Source organism: Strix aluco, chromosome 6, assembly GCF_031877795.1.
Source record: "Strix aluco isolate bStrAlu1 chromosome 6, bStrAlu1.hap1, whole genome shotgun sequence".
In the NCBI taxonomy this organism is placed as follows: domain Eukaryota; kingdom Metazoa; phylum Chordata; class Aves; order Strigiformes; family Strigidae; genus Strix; species Strix aluco.
In genome coordinates, this window is record NC_133936.1 from 16,796,758 (window position 1) to 16,812,947 (window position 16,190).

The following is a 16,190-nucleotide window of genomic DNA, read 5'->3' on the forward strand; positions in this document are numbered from 1 at the left end:
CTCTTCTATGCAAACTGAAACTCTGTATATCTGGAAACAGCTCTTTAGACCACGAGATCCAGGACAGTGCCCATTTTGGAAACTTGGATTTTACCACAGGAGAATGTCACAACCTAATTCAGCAGCCATAGAAATTGCTTTTGAAGCAATGAGGCTTTTTTTCTGGCTTTACTCAATAGCACAAATGCAGAAGCCAATTTTTCAGTGTTTCCTCCTTTTTCTCTCTTTTTTTTTTTTTTTTTAACAGCAACAATAAAAATTGACTGCTTCTCTCAGAAGAAAAAGAAAGCAGTAATTGGAGAAACTACATCACATCACCCTCTGCCTTGGCATTGTTCCATAGCCTTTCTTCATCCACATTTTATTTCAGAGAGAGAAAAGAATAGTCCAGTATTAACACACCTGATTAGAAATCAATAGGGCAGGCACAGATTCACTCACTGGTCAGCAACTTCCATGTGTACACCTGTGACTCAGGAGTATCAAGGACACACTTAAAGAGGACTAGAGTGAACGTTGCCTAAAGATTAGTTGCATGGTACAATCTAGAGCCCAAAATAGCACATGCAGGGTTAGAGCCAGGTAGATCAGCAGTCACCTGATTTCGGAGCAGATTAGTTTGCGCAACGAGGTGAGCTTGTAGCTTCCCTTGACACCACTGAGGCGCAGCTTTCTCAAGCAGCGAAACAGGCTGGGGGGAGGGAGCATGTTTGAGTGAAAAGAGAAAAAAAATAAACAGAACAAGAGAGACACAAACATATATCTTTTAGGATAAAAAAATTAAAACCACAACAGTGAGTGTATTTAGAGGCTGGGTCAAACCAGTATCACCAAGGCGAGAGAAAAAACAAACATCCCGGGATCAATCAGTTATGAATCCTTTGAAGCATGCCAAGTTTAGCAGTAATTAATGCTCCAGTGTGGGCTGGGATACTGCAGACCAGCCAGGCAGCTGCAAAGAGCAACAGATACAGTTGTTAGTGACCTAGCACACAGACAACTCTACTCCAAGTCATGGCTGTGAAGTGGGAGCTCCTTAAAGAGAGGTCAGGATTAATTAACCATCATAATTATTTGCATGCAACAGCTGAAAGTCCACAATGCTTTATTTTAATGGCAGATTGTGAGTTTAGCAATAAGTGGCAGGAGTCCTGGGTGGGAAAAGAACATTCATGTATTAGAGAAGAAAAAAAGAGACTATATAGCGCCAAAAAGTATTTGCATTGCTGTTTCTGTTACTATACCATGAAACATCAATCAAGTCAGTTGCCATTTGTATGCTGTGTCATAAACATGATTTCCCTTTCTTAGGGGCTTGTCATCATATTCCAGAGTACCTTACACTGGAACAACCCTACTTCAAAGGTCACATGAGCAAAATTGCAGTCACAGGAACAGGGACGAGAACTTTCTATGTCAGACTAGTGCACGCTGAGCCCTGGCTGCTGCCCACAGCCCTGCAGAGCTGCGTGACTGCAACTGTGGGAACACGGGCTGGGCTGTGAAACCGGCCCATTTGGGAAGAGCATACATATGTAACTTTCAGGGACTCACTGCTCCCATCTTTACAGGACCAGGACAATGTAATGTGTCACATATTATCCCATGCATGAGTTTATGGCCTAAAGCACAGAGGGTGGAAAGATCTGATCCAGCACACAGTTTGGCTAAGGCGAAGAGTCCAATCAAGTACTAAGAGACACTTGCACAGGCTGAATCAGGAACAGAGAACCAACTCCTAAATCTCAACATTTCACTCTTCAAGCTGCACTGTTCTTCATACTTTAACAGAAGAGCAACAAACAATCCCTTGACAATAACATCTTATGTGAGGATTTGGGGCAATGTGAGTGAGTGCAGCAATGACAAAGAAGGCCAGCCTCTTTGGTGCAGATCACCAGGTACCAACCTGAGTAGATAAATTCCTATAAAAACCATTTCCACTGCAGCAAAGATCCCACAGGCACACACCAATAATAACACCACGCCCCAGCGAAATTCTGCTCTTACCCCCAGAACACAGGGAAATACTGCTTTGAACAGGAGGCACAACCAGCTCAGTCTCATGCCTTGCATATAGAACCAAGACTCGCTTTGCCACACAAACGATGCAATGACACCTGAGCCATCAATCTCTCTCCCCTTTATCTGTCAAGGTTAATCACAATGCATACACTGGGTAGACAGATGACTGATGACTTGCAGCTTAAAATTCAAAGTACTGTGGCCATTAAATGCAGATCTTGCTCTTAGGGAACAATGCATCTTTATTTCTTCCACACGGGAGAACCACATAGACCCTATTTGCCCCTACCAGAAATAACTCTAAGCAAAGGATGACAACTCTTCTTAGCCTGGTTAAAAGATACAGATCCAGGCTCTTTTTTTCCTGCACTGCTTCTACCCTGAAGAGTCCTAATGTGCCACAGGCCACATTCAAAAGAATTAAAGATGTGTTCTCATCCCTGGACTATTCTATTGCGTCAAAACCTGTCCTGCAAAGTGGAGCACATAGGTTCAGATCCACTCAGGGCACAGGAGTAATCCACAGCTCATTTTCCGGGCAGGTATTCAAACCATGCACCTCCTCTAGAACAAGGTTAGCACTATTATGTTTCTTCAGCTACATTTAAAAGAAAATCTAAATCTTAATTTTAATGAAATTTCTTTTAATTAAAAATAAAATCATTTACTTGTGTGTTGGACATGCCCTGCAGTTAACCCTGGATCAAGCAGTTCACAGGCATGAAAGAAATCACACCCTGACAAGAGAAAACTCTTGGGTTTCTGCTTTCAGCCATATTTATTATTCAGTAATTGTGACCAATAGACAGCAGAACACAGTCATCAAGCCTGCACAGGGTGCATTTCCAACAATGAGCTTGTAACTCACACTCCTAAGGGTCTCTGTGCTAGAATATCAGAGGACTTCACAAACACAACCAACCTCAGGCAACACTCAAACACTTACTCTCACCACCGCTCTAAGATGGGGAGACAGAGCCCCAAGAAGTAAACAAACTGGAAAATTTTTCTGGATCACTGCAAGGTTTTGCTCCCCCAAGAGGCACACGGGCTTTTCTGATGGCAGTTACTGGTCCTGCAGCATCTGAGGAAATGCATGCCTAGGCCTTGGACTCCGAGAGATGCAGACTGATAATGGTGGGTCTGAACCAACATAACAGGGACCATCCTGCCTTCCAGAACTAAACAGATGCGAAAGAAATACCTAGCAAAACCTCACCAGTTCATGACACTTCAATGATCTTAAAGGTCCTTTCCAACCTAAATGATTCTATGAAAACACACCCAGTGAAGAGGTACAGGTGCACTTAAAACCTGCTCAATAGGCAAATGCAAAGGCCTCCCAAAATGAAAGGATGTCTGCACATCCTTTTGCTTGCTTTACCTTTGCGATTTTGGTTTCGTCCTTCTTCTTTGCAGTTTGCAGGGCTTCAAAGTGGTGTCTGGCACTGTCGTAATCCACAAGCTTCCTTCCTCGCTTTGCTATACGAGACTAAGAAAGATGGAGAAAAGAGTTGTGACAATCTTCCCCAGCAGCCAAAACCACAAAGCCTCTCAGGAAAAGCACCCTCTTCTTCACCCAACTTCCAGAGCACCCCATGCACTGCCCACACAAGGACACTCACTGGATACTCCACACAGGCTGCCCCAGAGAGGTGGCCCTGGGAGCCACCTGTGGCAACCACCATTGTAGAGGGAGCTCCTCAGGAGGAGACAGGGAAAGCAAAAGGATCCAACCAACAACAGGCCCCACCTCTGGATGACATTTAAGTTTTCGAAACTGTAGCTCCCGTGCTTCCTAAGCCTCCCCATGTGCCTGCTTCCTACAGGCACCTGCTTCATCATTTTCAGGGCTTCCTGAGGGCTGCAGCCAGACTCTAACTAACCAGCTCACAGCCCTAGTTCGTGTGGAAACTCAAAAGATTAAGTTCAACAAAAGAAGGCATTTCTGTTGCCAGCACGCAAAACCACTCCCACATGCTCAGGATATGCCTAGGACAGCATTTTAGACCCTGCAACAGGAGGTCCAGACAGAAGTGACCACAGCCACAGGCAGTAGTCCATTGTAACTAGCTATTAAGCAAGACAAGTGGGAGGGGAAAATTGTATCATCGTATCACTAATAGGCAAGACACACTGAAGCCATAACAAATGCAAGGAGGGACCAACTGTGTACCAGACTCGTGTTCAGGAACAGAGTCCTGACAAGTCCATCTGTGAGAATCCAGAATGGACAGCCAGGCCTGTGGCCTGATCCGCCATTACCCTTCTCTACCTGAGGTGCCTCAGGCTCTCTCCCCCAGTAGAATTTCACCTTGGTGAGGCTCAGGCCTACTGGGCTACCCTGTTTTAAGAACCATCCATCCCCCTTACACCCTCACCGCCCACACTCCAGACTAGCTGGGTTGAGCACATATCTTCTCAGCCTGACCCTAGCACCTCCCCAGCTCACAGAGCCTGGTTCAGTGTCAGTGATCAGCAATCTAGAGACAGGCTGTAGAACCGAAAGAGATGGCAAGGAGCCAGGAGAGTTTCTAATTAACCACAGCACCCAGGGAAATTGAAAGTGCAAGATGAAGAATCAGCATTGGGATTTACTTGCAAAAGAAGAACCCCCCCTTCACTACACTTGGCAGAGAGATGCGGTCTCCTCTCCCTAGGCTCCTGCAGATAAGCTGCAAAACCGCACTCAGGGCTGATCTTTCTGCCAGACCAGCTGGGACCAGTTCGCACGTCTCCCACACACGCTCCTCTGCACTTTCAGCAAACACTGGTGCAGCTCTGTGTGAGTCACAGCGGATCTGCAGGATCTCAGCCACACGCACACCCAAACTGATTTCAAAGCGCTCAGCTCACTCCAAGAGAGGAATCACGAAGAAGCTGAGCCACCCTGCAGTCGAGGTCACTAGAAGACACCTCCCAGACATCACGCTGCCAGCCGGACACAGAGACAGAATGTCAGAGGGGGCTTCCAGCAGCATGACAATCTCAGATGCTTGTTAATGTGTCTTACACACACACCAGATAAATCCCAGATTTGGCCACGTGTTTTGAGAAGATTTTTTCCCCCAGATCAGACTAGTAGAGATAGCTGGAGTTTTGCCCACCTCTGACACGGCAAACAGCCACTTCCAGGTTTCCCTGCCACCCCACCAGGGAGTTTGATACAATGTCACCCATCTTTCAAATTAGGTCACTCCTGCCTTTTTTTGTAGCTCCTGATCTTCTACCTCCCCACCCTCACAATTTCTACTAGAGTAAGTGGAAATGCTGCAAGGTACAACTGCACTGTGTGGGAGTCCTGATCACATGACTGCCTGCGATGGCAGTGATGGGACTTAGCGAGGTCATGGAAGGCTGGAGGGTAGCTTCCTTGTATGGCTCTAGGATAGTTGCAGGTACCCACCACTATCTGAAGGTAAAAGCTGAACTTCAACAGTTTACTGCTTTGCAATAAATTCATATTAATTTGAGCTTCCTTTAAGGGGGAAAAAACACAAAGCAAAAAAAACACCTAAACCACAACAAAACACTCCCCCCCCTTACTGATATTTGGTTTTAAACCTAGTAGAAACAGGGCACTGGTTTCAATGTAAGATGTAAAGTCACTAATTCCTCAGCTATTCAGAACTTGGTTTATGGTTTATCTTCTCTGGGCCCGCATCAGAGACCTGTACTCTTATTGCATACTCTGCAACCTCAACCAAAAACTCACTCAGAAATATTATAGATTATGCAAGAGTCCGACTCCAATAAGTTAAAAATACTGACCTGAAAAGAAAGGATAAAGTATTTTTTGCATTCCTGTTTTTCAAGTTAGAAAAGATAGAAAGGCTTTTTGTTACCCCTCCCCCCACCCAACATTTAAAAATTATTCCCTTTAACTTATAAAAATTCCTTACTAAAGGAATGCTATGTTTTCACATTACTGCTGCGGATCCCGTTGCAAGTCCAAAAAATTCAAGGGAATTTTTCCAGCCCCTCAACTGAAGAAAGATTCAGAATATGTTAGAATTTAACAAAAAATAATGCATGCATGATCTAACTCATCACACATTTGAATTACTGGGCTGTTAACAAAAAACAGGCCCTCACATAACTAAATTAAAATCATCTTCTCTCCATAAATCTTCTTTCATTATCATAGTAATTCCAGAATTCCAGGAAAAGCAGAAAACTTGCTTTTGTGGAAAATATAAAACAGAAAACTATTACCACAACAACAACAAACTCAAATATTCTGTAAATCACGTAAGACTTTTTTTGTCTGCCAACCTCAAAAACTCTAATTCCTTATGTGAAGACAAAGTACACTTTTGTACAACTGTAGCAACCTTCAAAAACAGCACTTACAGGAGTTTCTACCAGTTGAGGCAAACATAATTGATTTGAGCCACTTCTCACTGCTTGTGTAAGGAGGATGATGCATCCAGCTGAATTACCAATAAAAACATACTGACCTTTCTTAATGCATACTATTGTTTTAAATGGATTTTTCAATAGCCAACTCTTGTGAAATATATCCATGTCTTATTGTAGGTACCAACAGAAAGCCAAATTCTCACTCATTTTATGAAAGAAAGCAGAGGTAAGTAATGCTCCCTTTCAAACATTAGTTAAATTGTGCATAAAATTGCTTTAACTTCCCATTTTCTAGAGCATCATCTGAAGACTGAGAAAGGAATATTAACAATAAATACCTTAGCGGCTCTTTCAGAAGTCAGAAAGGATCCATGGGAGCTCAGTGCCTAACACCTTGAGTTTTGGTGCAATTTGGGTGGTCCCAGTCTTGCACTCCTTTCAAAATCCCACCATAAAACCTCAGTGGGACCCCAGTAGAATTAAGAGCTCCCAAAGATACTCAGCATGGAAAAAAGTTACACTCTGAGGTGACCCAATGCACAGCTGACAAGGCTGGTAAAACATGATTTGGACTGAACCAGTGCAGAAGTCTGAGTCTACAGCAAGCCTGAAATAAAACTTTCTGCTTAGGAAGCAGTGCACGAGCCTCTGCACTGCTGAGACACATGGCAACACACTACGGGAAGCAATCAGCTCTACAGCCTTGAGCAGGTAGAAAGCAAGAGCAAGCCTCTTCGCCATTCCCCACTTCAGACTTTCAGGGACAGAAGAGGCTGAAAAAACAAAGCAAAACCAAGGAGCCCCAGGAGGCAAGGACACTGCTGTTCAGGGCTCATTTTACAAGCCTGTGACCTGCCCCCCTTTGATACAGCATGATCCTCCTGAAGCAACAAATATTGACAAATGTTTTAAGAGACATGTGGTGGGGAAAGGGTTGTTTTCACTGGGAAGTAGCCAAGCTGATACTTCCCATATGGTGATATCATTACAAGTGCTTCCATATGGTGAAGACATTTCCTGCATAACCTTCTCAAAATGAATGGAGAGGAGATAACTGTGGGGGAAGGGAAGCTCACAGGACATCATGCAAACCCAGGTCCTTGGATACAATCTCTCCCAAAAAGATGCCTATCCAGCATTCCCCCTTCCCTGTAAAAAGCTGGTTATATGCACAACAGAACTTCAGGGAACACACAGAAATCTGCCTTCCACACCAGCCTCTACATATAATGCACATTTGCCACTAACTGCTTCCTCAATGCTTTGTGCTTACAAGGAAGTTAAAAAAATAAAGGACCGAAAAGAGAGACTGAGAACTTGTGAGTTACACTGCCCTGCATTCTGATACAACAGAGAATTTTATGGATCCTCCTCTTTTACACTTATGTTTTCTCTTCAGTTTCCCCTGGATTCTTCACTCTCATTTTAAGCCCAGAAGGAGAACATAATATTTTCATATGACCCAGAGCTGCAAAGATCTTGGCTGCTCTAAAAGGAGAGCTTGCAGCAGCACAGCACACACTAAAGAAGATGGGGATGCAAGAAATTGACTCTTATGAGGTTTCATCTGTTGTGACACTCTAGATCAAAAGGTTTAAAGAGATTCTTACTTTAATATCCGGAAATTGGCCAAGGTATGTATCCATGGTCAGAAGTGCCTGATCCACCAGCTTCTGATGGAAATCCGTCCAGAGGAGATCATTGTTCTGAAAAACAAAAGCAATGAGCTAACTATTAAGAACACAGAGCTCTGCATTTCTGTTTTTCTCTGTAAGTGCTACAGTTGACACTTTCAGTCTCCCAGAGCTCTTAAGAAATAGTAATTTCTTCGGAAAAACTAAGGAACAGAGAAGTTAGTTGAAAACAGAGGTCATGCCAGAAATGTAGAAACAGAGAAGAAAGTCTGATGCTGCTAATTCAGGTGACGTCTCCAAGGACACAGCACCCTTTGTGAACTGTCCTTTGAAGGCCTGTCTTTTCCCCCACAATGCTAGCTCAAGTCCATATAATGGAAGGGAAGATGAACATCAAGCTGGCTTTACCTCCTTCTTCCAGCAGCCACAAAATGGGACACCTGCCACCACTAGGCACCATTTTCTGCTTTCCATTGCAACATGACTTTCTGGAGGATAATGAACAATAACAGAAGGCTATTCTAGCAGTCTTCAGCTCTCAAACCACATGCCTCCACAGCCCAACAGAGGGCACATCCAAGGCTTGCACCTTAAGTTGTGCAGGCTCTATCCTTGGTCTTATCTCAGGCAGAGTAACTTCCCATCAACACCTTGGATGTGGTGGAAATTGCCCCTCTCTCCTGTTTTTCCAATTGAACAAAGGGTTTTGGCTAAAATATTCAGGAAAAATTCCCACTGTATGTGGAAATTTTTATTTTTTGGGGGGCAGGAATAACACTTTTGTCCTGCCTGTCTTTCCTGAGAGAAATATAAACAAAGGCATTAAAGGGGGAGGTGAAGGGCTGGAAATATTCCTGCAGACCCTCAGAGTAGCTACAGTTAAGTTCTCAGGACTCGTGCTCCCTTTGAGCTCTCTGGCTCAAATTCTCTGAAGGGAACGTCTCCCAGGAGGCACCACAGTGGCTCAGGAAGAAACAAGGCCAACAGAAAACGTGAAGCCAAACCAGCTGAATTACAACTCCATTATTTATTGCAACAGCACTTCCTAATGGAAAGTTTCCGTGTTGATGCAAGAATTGACCTGGAAATGTTCAGGTTTTGTTTAATTTATCTGCTTTTAAGTCAGTATTTCCTAGGCAAGATGCAGATGTTATTTCAGGTGAGATTTTCTGCAGGGAAAACCAGGGAAAGGAAAGAATCCTTCTCCTGCTCTCCTCTCTATTCCTTCCCCACTGCTCCAACGCCATAGACAGCTGCAGATAAGCCCAGTCCTACAGCCTTGTGGCAGATCGATCCACAGAGCTGAACTGCCACAGCTGCTGCTCGGCAGAACAGCTGAGCAAGAGAGCAGAGGGCGCCTGCATCCAGCTGGACCCAGCACACGCACATGCCAAGAGAGAGCCAAGCCGTCAAATGACAGGCTGTGCCCTAAGCTCCACAGAAAACGCCTGGGCAAGTTGGACAGGCATCACCTCACCAAAGGATGAGAAGAACAGCAGGTTGGGGAGTCACATGGCTCAGTCAAACAAGGTGGCAACTAAAATAAGGCAGCTGGTGGTACTGCTCTGAGTGGGTTGTTTCAGCTACACAATGGTTGCTCTGATCATAGATTTAGTTTCCCCTTTGTCTTGCACAGAGCATAAGCAATCATCCAGTTGACCCTCCTGACTTTCTTTTGGCATCCTCTGTCCCTCTTTAGCCACTGTCGGGGGAAAAAATTGCTTGTGGGCATAAGCACAGGGCTCTGTGTCGCGTTCAAGCTTCTGGGGACAGTATCCTATACAGACAAAAATACAGGCCACATCTCTTCAGTTTTCCCTTCTTCCCAATGCTGAGTTTGTCTCCAATTCTTCTGCAAAGTCATGTGCCTGAAGAAATGTGACATACAGACACAGCTTCCAAAGCTCACCTCCGCTGAGAGACCAAGCCTGGTGACCCCACATCCTGGACAGAGTCTTACCTCTGCTATTTTATTTGTGTCATCTCTCCCAGGCCAATCCGGCTCATAAACTTCCTGCAAACACTCCGTTAGCTTCTTGGAGGCCTCGTGCATGGCTAGGAAAGAAGAGGGAACTGCTTCAGAAAGAAGGAAATAGTGTGTTCCTCACCGTTTAAGCCTCATCCTGAGGAATGGGGACACAGGAGGCTTATAACAAATGTTAAGTTCTTCCTCACAGAATGTCTGACCCTCGATAACACAGAGATGGAAGGTAACCCGAGGGAGAAAGGAACCAAGGATGCAGTCGCATCAAACCCTTGTGTTCATCCTCCCCTAAGCAGAAGATATGAGAGTCTATCTGCTAAGAGCACAATCTGTTTGGCATCAAAGCACAAGCCCACTCCATGTCAGCTGATCCTGAAGGATTATGAAAGATCCCCCACCCAGACCAGGCTAACCTTTCCTAGAACTCACACCTGAGGAACACCAGGAAAGGGATGGCTGCAGAAACCTCACTGCATAGGTAAACAATCATCTCCTTATGCAGACCTTACCTTTTACGGAAGCCAAGTAAGTTCGGAGGTCCTTCTGCAGCCTTGTGCCTTCAGACTGTGAATGTAAGGAGAAGACCATCATTATTCTCTCATATAAAGAAAGTGGAAGAAGGAGGAGTCAAACATTTCTAAGTGGTCTTGCAGATGGGCTACACGCCAGTCCTACGACCACATGAAACATAAATCTTAACAGGGAGACCACACAGCCAGCGACCTGCAAGCACATTTGGCCAACAATACCACCAAGGTACCAAGAAACTTGATGTAAAGCTGTGATTTGCTCTTCCCAACAGAGCCACCTTTAGCGTTTTGATTTCATACAAGCAACTAGAGAGGGTCTTAAGGGCAGCAATTAGTTTAGAGGCCAAGGGCTAATGGCTCTATGCAACAAATAAAACTGAAGAGAGTCTGTAGGAGATAGATGCAATTGATTTCTGTACTGGTTTGGGAGCAGTTTAGCTCACCACTTTTTCCTGCCACACTGCAAACCAAAACCCCCATACAAAGTGGGTACAAGGGACCCCTGACCTGCTCAAATATCCTATCTAAATTGTCCTGTACAGTAGGGTTTGCAAATACAGAGTTAATAATCTTTTTCTTTAGCTTCACTGTGGAGGTGGCCTGCCAGCAGCAGATCTCACTCACTAGAAAACAAAGGATTAAAACCAGAAGTTGAGCTGAGTTTTGCCAGTTTGAGCCTTCAGGCGACACAGCTGAGTGTAGTACAAGAACCCAGATTAGAAAAGGTCATGGAGAATTCTACAGCAAAGCTGGTTCAGACATGCACATGTACGTGCACTCCTCATACGACTGCTCTCCTGCACTAGGTTAAACATACTGAGGCCCACTGCCCCTTCTACCTTACGATATATGTCATTGACAGTTGTGCAAAACAGACAAGGAAATACTCCCAAATCCAGACAGTGACATTATACAAACAGAAATGAAAGGAAGAGAAAAGCAAGGCTTGAGAAGTTGATCAACGCCACCACAGAGCATGTCAAAACAAGGGAAGGAGCAAACATTGAGGACATCTGTACAGATAACCTCTGGAGTATGCAAGAAGTACAGAAAAAAAATTGAGACACAAAGATCTCTGTTATAAAAGCATTTCTCTTACCCTGCAGGATCTCACTGGATCCTCACTATCCCCCAAATAAGGCGTTAAAACAAGAATGCAGGGAAGCACAACTATACCTCACACCTTCCGCACAGCCTGCTGCCATTCCATTTCCCAGTTTGTGTCCCACTGGGGGGGCTGCCAGCATAATGAATTTTGACAGCTGAAGATAACTCCAGAGATGGGGAGCCCACAGGACATCTCTGACAGCTGTCTCAGAGCTACTAGCTTCAAAAGCAGATGTTTCCCATCAGCCCTCCCCACCACACAGGCACCTCTTGCCTCAACTGAGCTCATGCTGCGATCCTTTGTGCTCTCAGTGCAGCTGCGCTCTCCAGGCAGAGGCTAAATCTGCCCAGCTGTTGAAGTGGCAGTGCCAGCATAGCTTTGTGGAGAAATCCATCTGCTTCCAACACTACGGCCCAATTTGTTTTCCTTGCCTCGAAAGTTCTGGATGAGTTCACATTTGTTCTTTTCCTACTGCCATCAACAAAGGAAATGAGGGATGGGAAAGAGCTAGCTGCTTTTATAAAAGAAAGTCAAACTCCTAGAATCTGGAGAAACATTGGGAACTGACCCAAAGGAATAATGACCACATCTGCTGCAAAAATCCTAGGGGTTCTTAAAACACAGAGCAAACAGATGTAGAGCTTTTTGCTGGCTTAAAGTGAATGGGGAAACCTGGGCAGATGTGGCTTTCCTAACAGTGCAATCAGAAACCACCAGGGAAGAGGTGCCAGAGTAATCAAAGAGCACACACAGAGGACCATCAGGGAAGCCAAACTGACAAGCAGCAGTTCAGTCAAGCTGCAATATGTGTTTGCTTGTGCCCCATACAGGAAGCAAGAAAGTCTTAGAGGAAAGCAGTGCTGTCTGCCTAGAATTGGTCCATGCTAGGAATCACAGCCTGGAACTGGCAAGATGAGATGTCAGAATACAAGAGGAAATGGCACAGAAGAAACTACCATGCAAAATCCCCAAGATGGATACATTATCATCCTGCAGCTGCATCATTTTTAAGAATGACTAAATTTGAACACAGAACTTTGAGGTTATCAGAAACTAATCGGTAGGGAAGGTCCTCTGCCAAACTTGCCCACCACACACACACTGCAACATCTAGAATTGTAAGTCTCAAAACCATAGCATCTAAAAATCAGAAACCACCTCTAAAATTGTGGCCATATTTGCCCAAGTCCTGCCACAGCAACACACAACACAATCCAAATTCATGAACTCTTCAAGTCCCAATAGCCAGTCCCAAAGTCGTAAGGACAAAAGTATCCAAGAGATACACTGGCATCACAGTTAAACATCAAATCAAGATTTTTAGATAGACCACCTGAAAAATCTGCAAGTCAGGGCCCGAATACATGCAATTGCAGCAATACACAACTAGCTTCCTGTGTTCTCCAGGCATCCTCAACACCACTTGTCTCACTGCGATGTGCAGTCAGCCAATATGCAGTGCTGCATCCTGCAACTGGAGTGGTCTCTCTCAGTCATCTCTTGCTGATGTTTAAAGTCAGAGTTACAGCTGATTTCTATGACTGGGTGGTTACCTAAGTCCCTTAAAAGTACCAAGCCTGTCAGGGAGAGCAAATAGACTTTACAGCCTGTAAGATCTGCAGCAAAAAGATTTTCAGAGAGGCCCGTGTTCAGAGTTTTGCCATGAATCCCATTTCCCCAGCTCCTCTCGGCACCTAGGTTCTCCATCCAAGTCTCTCTTTGACTTTTCCATTGCTTTACTTCTTCTCCACCAGTAAAGCAGTTCCCTCACTTGCTACAAGGGTTTCTTTTCATTATTTTAAGCATTAATGCTTTCCCAAGAAACTCTGGCAACTGTTTTGTCTCTGTGCATGCAGCACCTGCTTTCTTCAAGCAGGCTATAGCAAGCTGACAAGTACAGCCACAGTTCTGCATAAACACCTCTCAAAATGCAGTTAGACACTGTCAAACACTGTATAGAACAGAAGCTTTCAACATGCTTGCATGCACATTTAAGAGATGCTTTCTAAACTCAAAAGTAAAAAAAAGTAGGGAAGAGAGTTAAACCAGAATCTGGAAAATTAATCCACTTCCCGGTTATTGAAGAGTTAGTTTGAGTGTTCAGAGGGAAGCTATAGAGGTATAGTTGAATCTAAAGATGTTCAAAAATCTAACAGCACCGTAATTTTTACACTGCAAGAACATAAAGAAGAAATAGCATGTGTGTGTGTATATATATTTATCAGAGTAACAGAACTCCAGTAACAGTGTTATCAGAGTAACAAAACAAAAGGAAAGTAAAACTAGGACAAAAAAAAAATGGAAAATCAGTGCCAATTCTGAATCCCATATTCATTCCTCATCCCTGTGCACTAACAAACTGACTTAAAACCTTTGCACAAGGGCAGTGTCACTGTGTCTTGATGTAGAAGTGATCACAGTAAGTTGGTTTACTCAAACACCCAAGTGTTGTCTTGTTTGAGCAGATATTGCCATACTTGCAATCACAGTGTAATTTAACCCTGTGAGCCTATAACACAGCCAGGTATAATATGAAGGACAGTATGTACAGGAAGATGAATATTTAAAAATAGAAGTGCTATGCTTGGGAGGCTGGAAGAGCTGTCTCTCCAAAGACCTAGTGAACCACCTATTACTTACAGTTCTGTGAAAGAAAAACACACAAGTGGCTTGGTATCTTTTTCTGCTTTCTTGTTTTGTTGGGGGGTTGTTATTTACAATACTTTTCACTGAGCCTGAGCTAAATACGTAATCTTTCATAGAGCTGTTTCTCAGTAGTTGAGAGGTTTCCTAAAACCCTTTTTTCCCCAATCTTCAAAGGAAATTCTTTCATCGTAATATTGGGCTGCAACCCCTACTTTAAATAACCTCCCTGGTTTTGCAGTTCCATTGGGAAGGATTTTTATTATCAGGAGAGATGTTCTACACTTGAGAGGGGCAGGTAATGTCCTGTTTCAGATTAGATTAATATAGGGCTGGAAGAACAGACTGTGGAATTACTGGGGAACGGGGAGCATTAAAACAACAGCTCCAGATAAGCCCCCACTCAGCAAAACTTCAGAGCTAAGACACAAAGCCATGAACAACTAGTGAAAAGCTCCCATCCTGGGGTACCAGGCAAGCTGTTAAACTTGTTTGCTACGTAGGGCCGAAATGGAAACTGCTGGGCATAAAGGGTTCTTGCCTGAAAGAAAGTCTCTCTCTGAGCTACTGACTGTAATGGTCCACAGCCAAACCTACACTGCAAGAGCAAAGATTAAGTCCATGCTGCCTGCCCTGCAGGCTGAGGCTGTGCCGAACGCTGTGTGGTATGGGCAGAGATGGATGCAGCCCTTGCCAGCAGCAGCTTGCCTCTCATGCGTTTGCTGTGAAACACTATAAACCAACCCAGAACTTCCACATGACTGACAGCTCATGAAGGGTATCAAAATCCAGCTATTCTGCCAGGCAGAAACACAACACAGTGTCAGGTGCCAGGAAGGCTGCCACCAGCCTCCCACTCTCTGTCTCTCCAGTATTTCAAATGCAGGAGATGAGAAGCCAAAGGCTAGCAAGCCCTCAGGCAGGGGCTGTGTTGCAACTTTGCTGCAGGCTCTTACTCCCAGTTCTGTGAGGACAATTTCCAGGACAGATCCTTGCCTGAACGCAAGTGACACTGGAAAAAGGGAGGAGCCTTAGAATGAACTTTTTGGGAGGTTAATTGCCAAAGATAATCTGTCATAAGGGAGTAATATGAGGGCCAGTTGTGCTGCTCGCCAAGCCTTCAGGAGACACAGGTGAGCCCTGTAGCCCTGCAGAAGCATGGTTACATTCAGCTCATTTGTCACCCAGAAAATCCATCTGTCTGAGCTAAAAATCTCCTACCATTCAGAGACCTCAGAGTGATGTTTTTATATGAACCTGAATGGACAGAGAGCTGGGAAGTGCAATGCTTTCCCTTACATCCACTCAACCACCATTTGAGAGAACCACAAGATGCCTTGGTTGAAAATGAATAAGTGATTTTTAGACCTGCTCTCCATTCATTGACAGCCCACGCATGGGAACATGTGTCAAAGTGGCCCAACACAGTTCTTAAGAGTCAGAGGAGCCTCTAATGAAGCACCAAACAAGGCCACTCCCTGGTCACACCCCAACCATTTCCACAGGAGAACTGTTCTGTCACAAGCCTGAAGAAAAAGATCAGCTTTCCTCCAGACTTACCTTTCCCACTGGAGCAGACCGTGTAAGCAAAGGCCACAGAAATCTCACACATAGCTATACTACACACACATATCATACATATAAAACCAAAAACCAGTGTGTATATATGCACATATAGCTTAAGTTTTTTTCCCTAGTCTGCTTAGCAGCATAACAACTCTTCAGCCCTGGACAGCCTAACAATACAGCTAACTCAAATTTATGGTTTGCCCTGTAAAATGGGCAGTGTATGCATTTATTCCAGTAATAGGGAAACTGAGGGCCAAGGCAAAACCAACAGACCCCAAGCAGCAAATACAGAGCAGCCTCCAGCTCCTTTGATAAATTATTTGGGAGAATTTAGT

General features: G+C 44.4%; 1 protein-coding gene across 10 annotated transcripts in view; it reads right to left on the minus strand.

Annotated features, from left to right (window-relative positions):
* The window catches only part of BIN1 (bridging integrator 1), a 101,670-nt gene that overhangs the window by 40,110 nt on the left and 45,370 nt on the right, over positions 1-16,190 (minus strand). For 6 of the 10 annotated variants that reach the window (XM_074828802.1, XM_074828798.1, XM_074828805.1 and 3 more), the window contains exons 3-7: positions 10,515-10,569; positions 9,982-10,076; positions 7,998-8,093; positions 3,410-3,517; positions 599-691 (exon numbers count right to left, since the gene is read on the minus strand). In XM_074828802.1, the coding sequence (XP_074684903.1) occupies positions 599-691; positions 3,410-3,517; positions 7,998-8,093; positions 9,982-10,076; positions 10,515-10,569 (447 nt within the window). The remainder of the gene's footprint in view (positions 1-598; positions 692-3,409; positions 3,518-7,997; positions 8,094-9,981; positions 10,077-10,514; positions 10,570-16,190) is intronic. The other 4 variants (XM_074828806.1, XM_074828801.1, XM_074828804.1 and 1 more) reach the window with 1 other exon arrangement.